This window comes from Perca fluviatilis, chromosome 16 (assembly GCF_010015445.1).
Source record: "Perca fluviatilis chromosome 16, GENO_Pfluv_1.0, whole genome shotgun sequence".
In the NCBI taxonomy this organism is placed as follows: domain Eukaryota; kingdom Metazoa; phylum Chordata; class Actinopteri; order Perciformes; family Percidae; genus Perca; species Perca fluviatilis.
Window position 1 is genome coordinate 23755811 of NC_053127.1, and position 19991 is coordinate 23775801.

The 19991-nt window shown below is 39.8% G+C and overlaps 3 protein-coding genes across 5 annotated transcripts; all 3 read right to left on the bottom strand.

Annotated features, from left to right (window-relative positions):
- Window positions 1–232: 232 nt before the first annotated feature.
- fam76b (family with sequence similarity 76 member B) lies at window positions 233–6470 on the bottom strand. The gene is made up of 10 exons (XM_039777531.1): window positions 5932–6470; window positions 4730–4794; window positions 4569–4623; window positions 4273–4428; window positions 4006–4184; window positions 3303–3353; window positions 3113–3190; window positions 2848–2983; window positions 2665–2766; window positions 233–1377 (listed from the first exon to the last, which is right to left on the bottom strand). Exons 1-10 carry the CDS (start codon window positions 6016–6018, stop codon window positions 1288–1290), a joined length of 999 nt encoding a protein of 332 aa, XP_039633465.1. The 5' UTR covers window positions 6019–6470; the 3' UTR covers window positions 233–1287.
- A 1960-nt stretch (window positions 6471–8430) lies between these two features.
- mtmr2 (myotubularin related protein 2) lies at window positions 8431–15418 on the bottom strand. 2 transcript variants are annotated; one of them, XM_039777533.1, is made up of 16 exons: window positions 15141–15418; window positions 14227–14329; window positions 14105–14128; window positions 13899–13962; window positions 13681–13775; window positions 13492–13596; window positions 13067–13171; window positions 12898–12981; window positions 12665–12814; window positions 12388–12576; window positions 12058–12243; window positions 11647–11853; window positions 11453–11545; window positions 11255–11368; window positions 10944–11120; window positions 8431–9781 (listed from the first exon to the last, which is right to left on the bottom strand). In XM_039777533.1, exons 1-16 carry the CDS (start codon window positions 15218–15220, stop codon window positions 9617–9619), a joined length of 1941 nt encoding a protein of 646 aa, XP_039633467.1. In that variant the 5' UTR covers window positions 15221–15418; the 3' UTR covers window positions 8431–9616. The 2 variants fall into 2 exon arrangements, with proteins under 2 accessions (XP_039633467.1, XP_039633466.1); XM_039777532.1 differs by having other exon boundaries at window positions 13899–13965; window positions 15141–15417.
- A 1011-nt stretch (window positions 15419–16429) lies between these two features.
- Window positions 16430–18972, bottom strand: cwc15 (CWC15 spliceosome associated protein homolog). 2 transcript variants are annotated; one of them, XM_039777382.1, is made up of 7 exons: window positions 18883–18972; window positions 17884–18034; window positions 17576–17688; window positions 17362–17462; window positions 17167–17277; window positions 16895–17043; window positions 16430–16774 (listed from the first exon to the last, which is right to left on the bottom strand). In XM_039777382.1, the coding sequence occupies exons 2-7, from the start codon at window positions 18018–18020 to the stop codon at window positions 16645–16647; spliced, it is 741 nt and encodes a 246-aa protein (XP_039633316.1). In that variant the 5' UTR covers window positions 18021–18034; window positions 18883–18972; the 3' UTR covers window positions 16430–16644. The 2 variants fall into 2 exon arrangements, with proteins under 2 accessions (XP_039633316.1, XP_039633317.1); XM_039777383.1 differs by lacking the exon at window positions 18883–18972 and adding an exon at window positions 18733–18855.
- Window positions 18973–19991: the final 1019 nt, after the last annotated feature.

A 19991-nucleotide genomic window follows, 5' to 3' on the forward strand; every position in this document is an offset into this window, starting at 1 on the left:
GGTACTAATCCTTTAGTGGCAAAATAGGATAATACTTAAAACTGTTATTTTATCTCACAGATGATGTCATCAGTTCAATCAGGTCTTGGGGACATCATAGCTGAGATAACGTGGTTGAAAAGTGAAAGTTGATCAGACATCTACATTACAGATATTTCATACTATTATAACAATAGGAGGTCCCAAATATCTAAAACTTAAACTTATATGGTCAATAAAAACAAACATACAGTAACAGTTTAGCCAGTTTTAATAGTTTTAAAACACTTGGTTTGGAAAAAAAGTACAAAAGTGATCCTGGACGCCACAGTATGAAACCAGCCCAATAATGCAAGGTGATAGGTGTGTTCCTTTAAAAAGCATCTTCTACAGACATGTTAATTTCAACTGGCCTTACCATACACATACTGTACTCACTAAAACAGATACAAGCAATAGTTTAAATACAATTGGCTGACCCCAGTAATACATTTACAAGTGATTCTTAAAAAACTAATTAAAAAGGGAGGGAAAAGAAGAAGTCCGACCACAATGCCAACCGGTGTCTGGCAGTAAAATCATGCAGTATTACAATCGTTCCACTAAAGAGAAACAGCAAAGCACTACAGCTGTCACACAGTGAGAAAGAGGGCAGCCAAGAGGTGTCTCTCTGTCAGACAGCCTTTTAAAGTGTTCATTGGTTGTTGTATGAATTGTTACTGAGTGGGTGGTCTACTGTTGAGCAGTAGCTCAGTGGTCACCCTTCCCACATTTGCATACATTGTAAAGTTGCGCAGGATCTCCATTAAGGAGAACTTGTCTTCCACAATCACATAAATTTAGAAAAATATAACTAATTGCTATTGAAGAAAACCCCAAAATGTGGGATATTCTCTTAGTATGTTGTGAGGAAATAAAAAAGCTAAGAAATACAGTTGAATAAATAAATTGCATGACATCCATAAAAATTAGGTGGATACATTAAGTTGACAGAATGCAATCCACATATGCACACCATGCTTTTTGTTTTGGCCCGGCAGTGTTAAAAATGAGGGCTCCATCCTCCACTCCTTTTAAAGTCACATCCTATGAACCAGTGGAAAAGTCACCATAAAATATCTAAAATATGCTGACATTTAGAGAAAGGTGTCTTTGATTCAACAATTGATTTCCATGTACAACATGGTCTCTAACGTTACCAATTGAGAAGTAATTGATGTTGATGGCAATGAGGAAACACAGGAGGGAGACTTTCACAGTGTTACAACAATGAAGCCACTGTGTTGTTACCCGTTGGCCGGCCTATTGTTAGGGCAACAGCAGTGAACTTCCTGTCCGGTCAAACTTTTTTCCTTTAGAGAGGGCAGCCACTTGTTTCATCAACTCCCTGTTCTTGCCCTGTGAAAACAAAATGATAAAACGGTGTTAAAAACTGGATGCATAGTTCTGAACTTTCTAACACCTTAGTTGAGGCATTTGTAAAATCGCAATGCACATTTATAACGCAATTTACGTGAAATCTTGACTGTGATTTGAATGGCAGCAAACACACTAGCTGGCTTTAGGACATTGCGGTTTCAAAGCATTTAAGTACTCATCATTCATCCGACGCTACAAACTGGGGGGTTTGCCCAACATGCACTCCCTTCAACTGGTAGAAAAAAAACACCTTTGGTGCATCAAACATAGGGAACATGTCAGTCAGAGTCACACTTACAAAACAGCAACCATGATAAAAAATAACACCAGAGTTTGACAGGAAATGGCCCAACTGACGCCTCGTATCCATAACAGACCGCACACTTATGCAACAAGTGAATCATCCCTGGAGTCATATACTATACAATCTGATACATTGTACACCCCTACGTGAAATCATGTGGGCATTTCTGAATAAATCACAGATAACAACAGATAAAGATCACCATGCAGTGTTTTTCCAACATGCCCCCTGGGTAATGTTATGTATCCATATAAACTAAAATGCTACTGTATGCAATATTCAGATGGAACCGGTGGGCAGGACAGTGTGTGTTGAACAACTGTGATGTTAATTGTTTCTAACAATATTAGGGATTACAGATAAGTCAGCAAAATTGGGTGTGTACTCCCATGCATTGTCCTATCAGGTGCATGCAAGTTACTTTTAAATTCCAATAGTGATGTTTGCATATTCAAACAACTGAAATGTGTACTTGAAACAACAATCGCAGGAACGGTCATTTAGATGGGACTGGTTTTGCTTGAGGTTATGTCTATAAAAAAAAAAGATGGTATTTGAACTGATGTGACTGAATATCAGGGATGGGCAGGACTAAAATAAAAGACATGCTTTAGTAATGATTATATTACCACACCTACTTGAAACCTGCACATCAGAACCTTTGGACTCAGTAAACCTCTTCAAACCCACATTACCTCTTTAGATGCAAAGAAATATGTATAAAACAAAATAAAGTAATATAAAGTATATATTAGTCAACACACCAAAGTGCCATTACAAGCTGATACAGTGTGAACATTTTTGAGCTGCTGACAATTTTTGTAACACCACTAGTTAGCTGGTGGATGTTTTACGATGGTGGAAATAGAAAAATGGAGACCAAGAGTGGTGTTGAAAACTATCATGTTTACTTTGGTGGGCATTTTTGTGACATGTCACGTGTGCATAATGTAGTTTCCTACCTGCTGTTGCTCCATAGACTCTTTGTGTGCTTTCTCCATTTGGTTCATCTTAACTCTCATGTTGGATTCCTGGTACTGAAAGTCTGCTTTGAGCTCTGTGAGCTAGAGGAGAAATGAACAATCAATGTGTCGAACAAGCAGCAAACAGTGATGCGACTTTGTCAGGCGAGGCTGATAACCTACCTTTCGGTCCTTCTCGAGAATGGTTTGATCCCTTTGCTGCAGAAGTCTCTTCAGTGACATCACTTCCTCTTTCAGCTGGCTGATAAGAATGAAGTTGTCTGTTCCTCCAGAATCCATCGACTGGGTGATGGAACTACTGATGGGAGAAAGGAAAGAGCTTGAGGCCAGTACTTACGTGTAGACGGGTAGTTAACATTAAAAGAAAAACGTGGGCAGGATTATTTCCAAAAGGAATGACCATTTTTATATGAATCACTTATGATACCTGTCCCCATTGGATGGCTTCATCTCCAGTTTTGGTTTCTTCTTTGGAGTCTCCTTCTGGATTGAAGACGATTTATGGCTGCAAAGAAAATCAAAATGGCAATGTACAACGTTGGGCCTAAAAACGCAATCAATACATTGTTTTCTGATATACATACATTATGCAGGTCAAATGAGAAGGAAGGTTTTACCTCTGCTTCCACAGTCCCTGCTCCTGCTCAGGACTCAAGCTCCCACTTAGTCTGAGAAAGATAAGTTAGCGGTCAGTTGACTAGATCCAATTTTCTGCTTTTCATTGCTTCATGTAAAGAAGCATACAATTAGGGCTGGGGCGATAACCGCATCGCCGCAGTGACGTGATGCTACTGCGGTGATGACATCATAACCGTCATCGCCGATATCGTCATTGACGGTCTTCTATCCTATGTTCAAGGGATTCTGGAGAAACAAAACTTAAGTTGCTCCTTACTTCAGCTTAGTTCTCAGCCAAGATGGACGGCATAGCGCTGCAGTGTTTTAACACTGCACTTACATGACATAAATTAGCCTAGCGGCCAGTGGAGTTTCCCTCTGCTCATAGCTCAATCCCGACAAAACACCATGTTGACTAACATTGTTAAAACAGAGCTGCTAGTATTGGCAGAGAGAGCAGCAAGTTAGCGGACTGCCGAGTCGCCCTCTCTTTGCTCAGCTGCTAGCCTGCTGTGCTGTGGAGCCTCCGCTCTGGCAGTGTGTTAGGTGTTACCCTCGGCGAAACTTAACCGCCATACGGAGGTGATACATTGTTCTTCACCACGGTGAGAAAAAAACATTCATACCGTCAAAGCCCTACATATAATAGCATAAAACAGACACAAATCGTTTCTCTATTCTGTGACACAACAGAGGACATACTTGTGATTAGAGCTGCTGTGTCTGTGTTGGTGGTGATGATGGTGAGGTCTGGAGTGGTGGTCTTTCTCGTTCAGAGAGGAGGAGTTGGAGGAGCCGAAGCCCTTCCTCTGCTCCTTGGTCTTCTGCAGGACACGGCGGTAGGACAGGGTACAGAGCCAGCAGAGCAGTTTCCCATCCACCTGTAAGAGAAGTAGGAGACAGTAGTTGATAAGACTTGGTGTTACACACTCACTGTCAAATTGGACTGTATGTGTGTAAGACTTTTACCTTTCTCCTGCCTTCCTCCTTACGATCAAAAGCACATTGCTGTTTGCACTGCTCACATGTCTGTGGAGGTCCATATTTCTTCTCTGAGTTAGTACAACGCTGGCATTTTGTCCCAATAAAAGCTGCAATGATGTTACAGTACTGGCAGGGTTTGGGCTGTAAAGACGGACAAAAGAATGTGTTAAAAGTGTTTCTACACATGATGGACTATAAACGAATGTAGACTAGTGCAACTCGATAAATACAATTGGATTTCAAGGGGTTTCAGGAAACAACCGGAGAAACGTGTTACTCACTGTTCCAAACTGTTTGACATTCTGAGCACACTTCTTGCAGATTGTATTGGTTTTACTGTAAAGAATAAACATGGGTTTACATCCAAAACACATCACATTAACTATTAATACAAATAATATAAATAAACGCTGAAATGTATCACTAGGAGCACATATCTCACCTTTCCTGCTGAAACTCAGATCTGCAGTACGTGCACTTCACTATTGGATGTGCGATGCGACACTCCTATGGCAACAAAACAAAGAAATGTTCTCATGAGCTTAATTGTGCTATTATGACAGACATCACAAACAAGACTGCATCATAACTTGTTTTGCATGGCAACACACCTTGATGATTATTGCTCTTGGCTACATCTGTGGAAATACCTACATCTGACTATATATGTGTGTGTGTGTGTATACAAGCAGTGAAGACTACCATGTATTTTAATTGATTATGTTCAGTCAACCTAACACATTATTGCAGTAGGGCTGGGCAGTGTGGAAAAAATAAGCACACTTGACCAGAGCCATTGTTGGATAACTTTAGGTGGCATTCGAGATTCAAGATTTTTTTTGCCATTTGCACAGCTATAGGACAGGTAAATAGGATTTTTTTAGTGCACATCTCTTATAATCAAGCATTGTAAACAAAAGGCAAAGAAAGCCAATTTAAGGATTAATATAGATAACGAATTTAAAGATTAAAATATGTACACACTTCATACCCTAACTACACACTGTGAATATAAATATTTAATAATGACAACATAGAGAAATCTAACTGTAATTACATTATAGTGTTCATCTATAGACCTTTTGCTTCAACTATCCTGTGCTAATCAAAGTTTTCTGAATAGTCAAACTACTCTCATGATGTTTACAGATTGATAGCAATGTCCATTTTGTCTAACCTCCCTGCTATGAAAAAATATGATTCAGCGCAGACAGTTAAGTAACGTTAAAGAAAGGTAGGAACAGCTGGCAACAACACCTTTCTCTTACAGAAAAAAAATGTCTGTTCCACAGCTGTACGCTGAAATTCAACATCTGGGGCTCTACAAGAGCAACAAGTTGGCAAGTATGTACATCGATGACCATAAAGTATAGTTCTTTACATAAAAAAAATACTTGCAAGAATTGTCATCGGTGTACATACTTGTCAACGTGTTGCTCTTGTAGAGCCTCAAATGTGTTATCAATTCCTGTTCAGCAGGTAAAGATGTGGTGAATGCGTTAATAACGTTACTCTTTTAAAAAACAGGATCGTCGTTCAGAATGATCTAAACAAGATTACAGTCACTGCATTAGCGTTTCCAGGTTGGACGGATACATGTTACATAATCCGAGCCTGCCTGCGATCACACACACATTCATTTACCTTGCACAGCTGCTGGCCCTGCGATAACTCCTCGAAGGGGTACCGCTGGTTACACTTCGTACAGGCGTACAGAGCCGATGTTGCCATTCTCGCCCAACTAATGTCACCGAGCAAGGAGAGGTTAGCAGAGTCCAGCTGCAAACTGAACGGATTGACGGCACTATTTCCTTTCTAGCTGTTTGCTAATTCAGAACTAAGAACACACACAAATAGGTTCCAGTGTTAGCTGACGTTAGCTAGCTCGGCTAGGTAACGTTAGCGTAGGGCAACACAGTAATAGCTTAACGCTAGCTGGAGGGAGCAGGCGAAGAACAATAAACTCCAAATATCTGTGATCTTTCACTGCTCATACGTTATCCAACCATAATAACTTGAGATAAATAGTTAGTTATGCCTTCATAAAAGCAACCCGTTAACATAGATCTGGCTATTTATATTAAGTTTCCGCTCTTCTCGCCAAGAAAGGTATTTTCCTGTTTTCCTTCGCTCTTTTTGTATCAACGCCGTCGTCGTCATGTAACCGGAAGTGGTCGACGGCTCCAGAAGAAGAAAGGAAACCTATCGCGACACAACATCCGTCCGCGGCATTCACAGTTTGAAATGCGCAGAGCCAATCACATGCCTTGATTTACTCAACAAAGCTTCACATCTTGTATAATCATGTCATTAACTTGTGTAGTTTTTAAATAGTTTAATCACGCTGAAGTCACGACTACAACGGCACTGGACACCAATGTTATTGTTCCACCTATGCCTTGTGAATGCATTTGTATGTGTAATTACGGAGTGATCATTTCAAATGAAGTTCTATCCCTAATTCTTTTGAAGTCTGCAAACTCTCAATTTTCTACAAATGTTCAGAAATGGCCTCTCAGTTTAGTCAACCATGCTGCAGAAGTGTCACTAGGTCCCGGGGCCCTAGATTGTCAGGAGCTCCAGAAAGTCACAAGATAATCACAAGTCAAGATGCATTTGCAACATCTCTGTTGATTCATCATTTGTTTAGGGATATTAGTAGAATTATATTATGTATAATGTTATATAGAATGTAGTCAGTGTATGGCAGAGCATTTATATTAGTTTGGCCCAACAAGATCATGTTCTGTATATGATATTCAGTATCATACTAACACGGTATTTGTAACTCAATACTTCTTCCAACTGATTAGATCTCAGGTCTGAACCATAGACTGTTGATATTAATTACAGGCTATGGTCTGAACATTGTGTGACATTTCAATCGACAGTCAGAATGAGGTTATGGAAGGGTTGAGTAATTCATATCTAGCTCTGTTGTTTTCCATGTGTTCAGTGATTCCTCCATACAGTGAGGTGGTTCCTGGATAACCGTGTTTGGTGCCTAATTCTGTGCATCATTCTGTTATTTGAAAAAAAAGAATACTTAAAAGACAGTGTTAACATGTGGTGTGATATCAGAAGCTGTATTACATATTACATTGCTTATACATGAGGGGTGGGTAAACCCAACTTGGAAAGATGGACCTATCAGGTTTTTTGTCCACCCCATGACTCAGTTCAACAACTAAACCTTATGTTTACTGTGTCCACTTTAGCATGCTGCTTTTCTCCCTCAATTCTGTTTTCTCTCTCATGTCTTTGTGTGACCCCTTGGAATCAGTTGCTTGTTAATTAACAAAATACAACCAGGAATAGAAATAGGAATAACCTTGCTGGATCACTATGAAAACTTTTACAACATACTGTATTGCAAACAGGGTTTCCTCCATTATCCTTTTTTTTCCACACAAAAAAAGAGCCCAAAAGGTTGACTACATAATATTAGCATTTTAATATATTTTGACATTTGCTGTGGCCTGCTGTATCAATTTCAATTTCAGTTTTGAAGCAATGAAGTGCATTTAGCATGGCAGCCTCACTTAAATTGTGTTGAAAAAAACATCATACTTTAATAGCTGTACATTCTTAAAGGGAGAGCAATTTAAGTGGCAACATTAATTAATTTAAGTGATGTAATAAGCTTGCTGATGGTTAAAGAATGTCTTAAAGCCAAACCTATGGCTAGTTATTTAATACTTAGGTATGAGAGGCTTGAATATGACCATGTTAATGTTTTCAGAGCCATTGCAGTCTAGTTTTCCCTCCAGCACAGTTGCACTGTAAATTTCAGACTTCATTCTTAATAAAAAAAAAGCACTTTTTCTTATGAAAAGCCCACAGTCATAAAAATATGGATAATAATTAAAGATACATATAGCCACAAGCAGCAATGATCAGGGTAGAAAATTGAGGAAAAGTTGCAAAAGAATTAGCAGAGCAGAGCAGAAGACCATTGGAGCAAAGATGCAGATCAATTGAGAGATTCAATCAGAACAAAGACAAAAGGGCTCCAGCTTGGACCCCAAAGTATTGCTAATGTCATTGTGGTTTTTTTTATATATATATATATATATATATATATATATATATATATATATATATATATATATATATATATATATATATATATATATATATATATATATATATATATATATATATATATATATATATATATATACACACACACACGCAGTGGAAAGGCTAACTAACACTGTATTCACCCTTTCACCTTGGCAATTAAAAAACAGTGCACACTTTTATCTTGTTATTCTCACAACCAGTCATTCAGAGCAAGGCACAGATATTCATTAAACTGAAGAATAACGAAAAAAAAACTAAAGCGAATTATTAGTTATAACATATTCTGCTCCCTAAAAAAAAATATTGGCTGATTCTAGCTTAAAAAGCATCTGTATGAAATGTTCATAGATTAACATTTTAGTTAAGTAATAGACTATTAACTTCAACTAATTAACTGTTGCATATTCGGTGTCGCTTATTAATATTGCATGGAAACAACTCTAATCAATTTATGACATGACACAGATGTGTTCATGAGCCATAAATACAAGTATGGACTAAAAGGATAATAAATAACTAGTTAGAAAAATGAAACTTACAAAACCTAAATCACTCAATGAGAGGAATACCATACATGACACATTATGTATTCATAAAAAAAAACATGGATATTTGGTCACAAAAATCTAAAAGCACTAACTTGTAAAGATAACCTGCAAATGTTTTTTAATGCACTCTTTTACATTAGAAGAAGCTAACATTACAGCCCTTTAGCTACGTTTTTGAATATTTAACAACTCCCGAGCCATTTAGTTGGTGTTATTACTAGAGCTCTTCAGTAATGTATCTTCACAATTGCTTTCAAATCAATATCTAAACATTTGCAGTGTAGAGGAATGACGCGAGTGTTCTAAAGTGTATAAGGCATTCATATTTTACCCGAGTCATATTTTAGTGTACTTCAAAATTATTAACACTGATTGTAGGTAGGTCGATATGCTAAACAGTACTCACTATTCTGGTTACGTGTCCTCTCAACCATGGATGAAGAGTACAATATGGCTGTAGTAAAGCCGTCTGAGTCAGACCCTCTTCTGTTGCATGCAGACTCTACATCACCTGTGAGAGGTGCAAATAGATCAGACTTTTGGTAGTGTATTTACATGGTATGTGTCACCCAAAGAGCCAGTTTGGCACACAGGTCCTTTCGTGGCGCCAGGTGTGGCCTACTGATTACTACTGTATGGCACCTTCTCACAGGTAGGATTCAGCTTCTGCGACCGCCGTGAGGGTCAAAGGAGTGTCAAACAAAGGTTTGCACTGGAGTGATGGAGCGTGTGGGGGAGCCCGCACGTTCAGAGGAAGAGGAGGCTGAGCGATTGGTCACCTCTCGCTGTAACTCGTCCACTCTCTTCTGCAGCTCAGCGCGCTTCGCCAACAGCTCCTTGTAGCGCTGATGAACAGGTTCCTGGCAAAATAAAAGCCAACGTGTCAGACTTGGGCGCAATCTATTTTTTCGTACCTTCCTGAAATTTCACCACGGTAGATGTGTTTGATGGTATTTGTGTTAAAAAACAAACAAACAAAAACCGTAAAAGCTGAGCTGCTGTTGATAGAAGTCATCGTAGCACGTATGGCATTGTCTAGCCTACAATGCTGTGTATCAAATATGCTTCTCAGACAGATCTTGCTGAATTTAAATACTTATGGCGCATACTGTAGAATATGGGGCGTATGTATATGGGGGTGGCAGTAGCTCAGTCCGTACGGGGGGAGTTGGGTTAGGAACCGGAGGGTCGCTGGTTCAAGTCCCCATACAGAGTGTAGACTGGTAGCTGGAGAGATGCCAGTTCACCTCCTAGGCACTGCCAAGGTGTTCTTGAGCAACGCACCGAACCCCCCACTGCTCTGGGTGCTCCTCACTCTGACATCTCTCCATTAGTGCGATAGCATGTATAGGTCCTGAGCATGTGTTTAATGTGTGTGCAACTGTACTAACAGAGTGAAAATTGTGAATTTCCCCTCTTGGGATAAACATTCATTCTTGTTCTTCTAATGAATACATAGGAAATAAGCACCTTCTTCCTTATACTCTTGCTGGAGGACACAATGACAATTAACCCACACGGTGGGCTTAAACAGAGATGATGTGTGGGTATTAGTGGCAGACAGGCCGTTGAATAAAATCCTGCACACAGCTTTGTACATGTTGGCTGGCTCACCTTCATCATCGGGGCTAAACCCAAAATACTCCAAAACAGGAGCAGAGGCAGTTTTCATTTTATTTTTATTTGTTTTACTAGTCCTGTGACTAGTCCTTTATCCCATCCACTTTCTGTCACCTTTTTCAACTCAGCTGCCTATTCCACTGGTAGAGACTGACCTCTGTTGGCACCTGCTGTGCACTACAACACATCGCCTCAATACAGCATATCTGTGTCAGTTTAATGGAAAGAGGAGCATATGTATTTTTGATGGTATTGAAAATCATACCTTCAGGGTTTCTAAATACCTCTGTATACTGTAATAAACTACTAGTTCAACTACTAAAATGGAACACATATGGAGTGCAATTTCTTTTGAAAACAATAAAGGCAGGCCTTAAACTAGAGACAGGTTTTTCGACATACCTGAGGTCTCATGCGAGGGTTCCAGCGGATGTAGTAGCCAACCCAAAGCTCCAGGTGACGCAAGCTGACTACAGGGAACAGCACATGGTTGGAGTAGTTCACATACAAAGGATTGGTAAACTCCTCTAGCTGGCTGTTTATATAAGCCCACAGCGACACTGTCCTCTTGGGAACCTCCTGTAAAATAAAAAAAGGTGTGGTTGTCATGACCTCCATCCTAGTAACAAACTTCTCCCCAATATTTTACTTAAAAACATCTCATTGTGTAACAGCTCCATGAAATGCTGAGAGAAAAAAAAAAATGCTCTTACTTCCTTTAACCTCTGCTGTTCGCTGTTGCACAAGAATGTCCCAAACAGGCAGCTGTACAGGTGGTCCAGGATGGTTACCAGGAAGTATTCATTAAACTCAAAGGCTGCAGGAAACTTAAATAAAAACAGCCTCATTAGTGTCCTTAAAAACCATGTTCTGAAGAAATTTTCCACATATCGGCGCCCCTTATTGCTTACCTGCCGAGTCAACTGCCAGACACAGTCGATGAACTGAATAAAAACAGGCGAGCGGTCTGCGTCTGTGTGGTTCTTATCGCCATGACCGACACGCTTAAAGAATAGAAAAAGGACAATCAGAGATGCAACTGGAAAGGCCGTCACACCTCATGCGGTTTCCCTGAAATGTCAAAAGTGTATGAAAACGTGTTTACCAGCTGGAAGCGGTGACCAAAGCTCAGCCACTCTTTCTCAAGCAGCACCTCGAAGCCGCGAATGGTGCGGTAGTAACCGTCTAGCATGAGCATGGCCAAGGAGGTGAGCTGGGCTGTGCGATCCCAACCGTCACTACAGTGCACCACCACGGAGGTTTTCCCAGACTCCACCTTGTCTGCAATCCGCAGCGCTCCTGCCATGATCAGCTAACACACACACACACACACACACACACACACACACACACACACACACACACACACACACACACACACACAGACACACACAGACACACAGACAGACACACAGACACACACCTTGGTCAAGAGCCTGAGAATTGGCTCATCTTCCTTTTTTGTCTTTCTACCTAATTCCTCTTCCAGTTCGCAACCACAGTGATGCGTTAGTACCTTGATGTGTTCGAGCCAATGAGTGGACTCCAGATTGGAGAGCCAGTGGGAGTCCTCAATGTTGGGGTAGACCACATCCTTCAGCTTGCGGAGGGACTCTCTCATCACGTGGATGTTGTGAATGTCTAAGAACACCAGCTCCGCATTCTGATACGCATCCTCACTTTCAAAACCACCACCTTTCATCTGAAGACAGAAACACAGGTGGAGACAGGGCGGGTGGTAAGATGGTTCATCCGTTTAGCAAGGATAGCCTGAGCTTCCTTCCTATATGAAAAGGTTTTCATTTGATAGTTATAGTTTTTTCCGGAAAAGAATCATCTAATAAACCTTGTTGGCAGCAGCGTTGACACTGGGCCTGGCATCAAAGATGAAGAGTTTATGGGACTGAGCATTGGCATCCATGATCGCCTGGAGGTATTTCTCATCCTCTTTACTGCGCTTCCCGTTTACTCCAACCATGGGCTGACTGCAGCGCGTCACTGTTGCCTGGCTCTCCGGATGGATCCACGACAACACCTACACACAGAGTATAACAGAATATGACCACATCCAGCAAGCCAGCCGCACAGGACAGTTAGATTCATGCTGAAGACCAGTCACTCACGGGTACCCTTCCCTTTGCTCGGAAGGCAGCTACTCTCTTAAGCTCCTCGTCTGGTATGTTGACAGGCACCGCCAGAGTCGATGGGTAGGTGTCACAAACCTCGTAGTGATCGTTAACTTTTGATATCCTCCAGCTTTCATTGGGTATACCCTTTAAAAACACACAAGCAGCAACAAATGTCATACGATTTCCGTAACATTAAGCTAAGCAGTCGGACCGTGTCCTTTAAATACCTGTCTTTTGTATTCCGAGACAGCGTCATACACCTTCCATCCGTTTTCAGGAAAGACTTGCCCATATTCAAAGGCAAAGATTGGCTGTGGAGAGTGGGAGAGAAGTTCATCCATCGGTAGCCGGTGCAGAGCTACAGTGACATAGACAGTGTGGCTGAGAATCACTCACCAGCCCGTTGGAAACAGGAAACGCAAATTTCACCAGCACTTCGAAAATGGACTTCCTGAGTGTGTCGTCCATTTGTTTGTGTGCAAATCGTAGATTACGTATATCCTGCGGAGAGGCAGAGCAGCAGGTCACGGTCATACTCAGGGGTCAACAGCTGTATGTAAATATGATTTCATAGCAGTAAAGCAACTACATGTGGTAACAGTATGCTATTGTGGACATAATGTAGAGCTCTTTCTTAATGACTATGAATTCTGATAGTATAATTTATACAGCAGAGATGAGAAGAGGTTCATCCTCTTTGTCTTAGGCTGTGCACTGTATAACTTCCATTTACTGTGCTGTCTGGAGGTTCTTGCATGTGTAGCCTGTAAACATCGGACTGCAAGAGTGGCTATTCCAGACTATTTCCACATTTTGCTCACCTTGCAAACTAGCCCGTAGGACACATCACCACGGCTTGATGCACTTCCAATCTTTTCCACACGACTCACCACCCCAAGGGGCAGGTCCAACACAAATGCTGGCTCCTAGAAGCCAACAGCACATTAACAAAAACAGAATGATTCTTTAAAAAAAATGAATAGTGCTTCTGGAAAATTCAAGACGCATACCCTGTCCATGCATTTGAAGAAAAGTCTGTAGTTGGTAACTGTCACCGTTCCCCTCAGTGCGCCAATGAAAGGACAGAAGTAGGTGACATCTTGGGCTATAAAATAAAACAAGAAAAAGAATCTTGATTAAGCAAAGAACAACAAATGTATTACAAACTTTAAATGTGGAAAAAAAAGCTAATTTGCCTTTAATGCATGTAAGCAAAGAGAGGACCTACCCATGTCTTGCACGGTTTCATTTGGAAGTAACTGTGGCTCTTCTTTGTCTGAATCTCTAAGCACCTGCTGTGAATATTATATTAATTAGCCATGATTGTGGAGCAGTCTTTTGACCCAAACCCATGACATTTGCTAAGGTAATCATAATTATTATTATTATTTAAAGAGATGTGCTGGACAGTATGCTATTCACGAGATGGCATACCTTGGCAGCAGTTTTGGGCTTAACCTGAAGGGTGCAGAAAAGAGGAGAGTCATGCTTCGCTCATTATTATTAGTTATTAATGAAGCAGCAGACTGTGAGTGAACTATATGCATGCTACTAACCCTGAACTCTGGAGAGAGCTCTGCAGAGGTAGCCACAGAGTCGGAGGACATCCCAGAGGGTGGCTTGGCCTGGGCAGATCGGTCAGATCGAGAGGTGGAAGAACTGGTCAGAGATAACATGACAGACGATTAAAAGAAAGTCCAGTAGGGTGTTACCATAGATATATATATAAAAAAATGTTTTATAGATATGAAACAATATATGTTTTATATCTATGGATGTAACCATTTCACTTGTGCCGAAATCGTTATTTGAATAAATAATTAGCCAAATAACAAACAATAATGAATAAATAGTATTCTGTTTTTACTGGTTGAGTAGCAATTTTGGGGATGTTTAGCCGTTAGTCAGACTGAGTAAGTATCAGTAACAAGTGACTTAATGGCGTCACCTTGGGCTCTAGGAAATTTCGATAGTCATTTTTTTTCCAGATGAGTAATTGCTTGATCGGAAACATAATGGACACCTTAGTCAGTCGATAATGTAACGTTAGCTACTGTAGGGTTTTTAGCTGTTGGTCAGACATTCAAACATATGACATTACTCTGGACTCTGATGATAACTCCTGATGGCCATTTGTTTAAATTCTCACACTGAAATGATTATTCGAGCATTTGATTAAAAAGGGATAATAATACAAATAACCTAGCCCATAATGACAACAGTCATTAAATGGTTCCCTAGCTAATTTACAGTCAATATCAGTGGACGTTTCATGGCAGCATGTTAACCACATTACATTTTTTTTGTGGTTTACAGGTCACTTCTGAAGGGTAGCTAACGTTAACAAAAAGGGCATTAGGATTAACGTTAGAGAAGTTAACTTTCAACACATGAATATAAAGCCGTCTGTCAGTTTCCAAACTTTTAGCTAGGTTAAAAAAAAGCAAAGTGTTGTGGTGGGTTTAGCTACCTGGACAATGAATCAACACTTGGATGTCGGGAAGAGGAGCGCTTCGAGCCCAAACTGTCGATGCTCCCGCTCTTCTCCATGTTCTCCTGCTTCAAGTGTTTGGATAACTGGCAGTGTGAACACCGAGTATGCGATGGAGATCCGTCTATCCACTGAAGAATGTCTTTAAATCCTCTTTCGGAGTACAGTAAATCCGCACAAACAAAAGGAAGCTGCCATGTTTTCCCAGCAGCCTCCCAATCCCTGCGTTGGTCTGTCACAAGGGAGCGATTGTTGGAGAAGCGCGCCCCCTGCCGGCTGAATGTTGACTAGTCGCATTCTGCGTTCACAGCTCTTGGTAACAGCTGTTACAGACATTCGGTGGGCAATATTTCAAAAGGATTACCTATGCATTTAAAATGTGGACATATTTTCGAACAATTTTGAGGAAAACATCATACGTACATATCTTTGCACATTCTCCACGTACCCTGCCCCATAAATGCCACATCTATGTAACCTCATTGTTTCAGTTATATTTATCTACTTTCTGCTAGAATAGTTAAAAAAAGACCGCACTCACTGCAATCTAGTTTAATGTTGCTTATTTTTGCGCTAACTCCTAAACATTTCTCCTTTAAAGGTTGAATATGAGCATTTTAAACATTTGAAATGTCTATCCCAACATTTTTAATAATAAAAAGTATAATTTAAGTGAATTGTTATAGCCTAAATTATATTCATGTTGGAACATAGGTATGTATTGTACTATCGCATCAGGTTATGTTGGTAATTACATAAGCACAATGGCTATTAGACAATAAGTACCGTGTATGGGTAAATAGGAGTATAAAAGAGAAGTCGCTCTTCCCCACAAAATTCCACAAGACAATGTGTTCATAGCTTGAGTATGAGGTTTGCTTCAAAATATTAGGGCAGACAACCTGACATGAAAACTTACACCTCAGATGACATTAAAGAAATAAAAAATTATGGGATTCTAATTTTGTGGTAGAATATCCTGTCCCTTGTTCAAGTGCATTAATTTCCCAAGGTTTATGTTAGTATTAACATAAATGTATAACACCCAGTCTGTTAAGTCTATGATCATGCTCAATGAGAACTGCAATAGATATATTCAAAACCACAAACAAGATACATTTAAGAATAAGGTAGAATACTTGAAAAACAAAGCTGTGAAGAAATCATTCTCCATAATGACATCACTTTTCCTTGAATAAATTCCTGCACCAGTCTATAAGTCTTTGTTTATTGAAATTAATATTTAAAAAAAAAAACTACAGAGAGACTTAGATGTTGAATCACATTTAACATCTGTAAATCACCAAATCATTTATATACAACATGTTATGTGTTGACTGTACAAATACTAATGCATTTGTATACAGAAGGTATTTGAATGCCATCTATCAGTCTTGGGACAGAGGGAAAACAGGAGGGCAAGGACCAAAGAAATGAAATAAAAAAAAAATAAAAACAATACAATTAACAGACACAAATTCCTCTACTTTACATATTTCTCCATGAATTTCTTATGAAACTCAGAGCGCAGTGTGTCATTGATAAAGCGTTTCTCCTTCCGTGCTTCGTCCACTCCTTTGGCGCAATTCTTGAACACAACATCATCATCCCACCTAGAAAGATATTAACAAATTGATTGTTGATAGTCAAAAGTGAAGAAAGCATTTTGCTTCAAATACAACACTCAAATACAACACTCATGCTGTGCATAAATTTGTGCGTTTGTGAGATACCTTCTCTTGACTCTGAAGGTACTCTGACTCTGGGTCATCTGCTGCTGCTGTTGTTGCTGTTGCTGCTGCCCTGCCAAATTGATCAATGGATTGCCACTCAAGATATTCTCCATGCGAATCCTCTCCTCCTCTGCCTTTTGCTCCCGCTCCTAAGATGGAAAAAACAAACAAAATTAAGTAACATTTGCCTGCTCTCAAATGTAACCGTGTCTTAATTTGCCAATTGTGCTGTCAGCCCCGTTCAAACACATCAGTCTGAAATGATACTTTACTTTGCGTTCTTGCTCTTCAGCCCTCTCCTTCTTGATCTTCTCGAGTTCTGCCAGAAGAGCTGCAGTGTCGTCGTCATCACTGTCCTCCTCAGAGTCCTCGTCCTCATCATCCTATAAAACAACCAAGCATCATTGGTGAGGGAGCTTAATGAGTGCTAATCACCACCACGTGTCCGCTAACAAGCAAGCACTTACATCAGTGAGAGGGTCGTCAGCATCAAGGTTGGCCGCTGGGATCTGATCCAGTCTGGGCCTCTTTGAAGATGATGATGACGATGATGATGATGTGGTATGCTCTGGAAAATTAGGGTCAATGCAGTAATTTGAATATTTTTACTCATTGGTATACACTTTAGATAACATAAGGGACTTGGTCCACTAAAAGTTTAATATCTGCAGAAAGACCAACCTCTTGGTCCCCTTTCTCTGGTCTTATCACGTGCAGCTACACGCTCCCTCTCTTCCAGCTCCCTGCGGAAGTCACGGGCACGCACCTCCTCTGGGGCATCCTGGGTAGGTTGCCTGATGGCGGGAGAACATTTGGTGAAGAAAATATTTTTTTAGCTTGCAGCATATATCTACCTTCAGAGTGAGCAGGTGTAGTTGGAATGATTCAGTATCGTACCAGATGTAAATCCCTGCCTGTCTAACCAGCCAGCAGTGCCCTCAGCAACACACTGATTACAACCCATATGTATTCACATTTGATATACTGACCTGTACTTGATCTTGGTGTGACCCGGAAGATCTCGACTGGAATACTGCTTGGACAGGGCACTCAAATCACCTCCACCTTCTCCTTTACCTCTCCCTCCTCTCGCCGGCTCAAATGTCGGTCTTGCAGCTGTAGTCATCTTTGATAGGTCTGCTGTAGGAACACATGAAAGGAGGACAAACATGAACTGAAATCCAAGTCAAGTTGTTCAGTACAGTGCACACCAAGAACTGAGAGTAATTACAGAGTGGGAAAAACAAAAACAGGCAGCTCTTGACACAAATATAATGTAGACTTGTCAATAATGAGGCAGCAGACCCCCTCATTTCAATCTAACAACATATTACCATACGTACGGAAACTGTCAACTACCTACAAATCACCCATCCACAAATTGTGTACAGGGGAAGTGTAAAATCCCTTATAAATTACAGATGATATGTTTGTGTGGTAATGTAGCTCGTTGTGTAGAGCATCGACTTTTATGATTCTATTATTACAGTTGAGAGACACTGAGATAATAAGTTATGCTACTGAAATGACCAATTTCCCAACTGAGGCATGAATTACAACTAACGTTAACGTGTCCATTCGTCAAACATTAGCTAGCTAGCTAAATGAAAGAAGCACATCCAATAACAAGCTAAGCACCATATTAAATATGTCAGTAAGCGTTTTGTTCAGGTTAAAAAAAACTTAACACCTATGTTATTGTCTTTGTGAGACATACACCCTCTTTATTGACAATAAGCATTTTAGCTGTTTGCAAGTTAATGATAAAGGAGAGAACCTAAGCTAGCCAGTTAGCCACTAACGTTAACTTGCAGCTAATAAGTTGCTAGAATGCTAACCTGGTCTTAAAACGCTGTTTAGGAAGAAAACAATGCTATTTCCTCTCGCCGGCCTAGACAACTTTAATAGAAAGTTATTTGTATTTAAATTAAACCAAAATTCAAATAATGGGCATTTTAGAATGTTAATTTTAGAGCAAAAACACTTACTTAGCTAGCTGCTACCACACGACTAAAAAGAAGACCCGATACAACGAGTTCCGGTAGAACTTCCGGTTGAACCTGCGTGTGAAAAAGATGCATTCAAACATACTCGGAAATTAGAAAACACTCAGAAATCTACCTACTAAATAATCATAATTTATTGATATATTTGTATAATTATAACTCAAAACAGTCGTTGAAGAAGACTTACTTAACAAATATTCTACAGTTTCTGCATGCTTATCATAAACTCTACTTTTGCTTGCAAGAACAAGTAAAGTGCCTTCATACGAATGTGCAATGTTGTTGTAGTGAGGAAGGTAGGGGGCAGATGGTTATCAGATGATGCATCAAAACTCAACTTGCCTCTGGTTTTGAGTAATGTGGATGCCTTGAAAGTGTTTTGGCTGCATAATAACCCTGATTGCCAGATTTACAAGATTGTATTGGTTACATTTCTACATTATGTGTAAGCTATACAACTACACATTTGACTTATACAGTGGGGTGGGGTTGATAGAGGCTGGGGACAGATTTAATAGGCACAGACAATACTTGTTTTTAATTATATAATTTCCAGGCCAGTCTAAATATCTCAAGATGATTAAGTAGTTTTCCAAACTAATATGGAAATAAATTATAGCTTAAACAGCCAAATCAAAATGGCCACAGAAAAACAACGCTGTTAAACTGTCAGAACACACACTTGAAAATGAGAATCATAACTGAATACATTTAAAAACATAATAGACAAAGCACACAAACTGTGCAACATTTAATGTTTATATTTTTAATTCTGCTGAGAAGTAACAATTATAGGACAGTCTCAGATTTGAAAGTAAAAAAAGATTTTTTTTAAATTATTTATTTCCTTTTTTACCTTTTCCTACTTTAATGGCATGCATTTTACTGATACATAAAAGTTCAGAATGTACCCTTCTGTTTCTTTACCACAATGTACATTATGCAATACACATTCCACCATGTCAGTTCTGTACAGTATGTATCACTTTGATGATCTCAGTCTTGTTATGATAACGTGCTGTAGAAATACTAGGAATTTTTACTGAAGATTTTGGCTGAGATTCAAGGAGGAAAACCAACAGAGGAGGTTA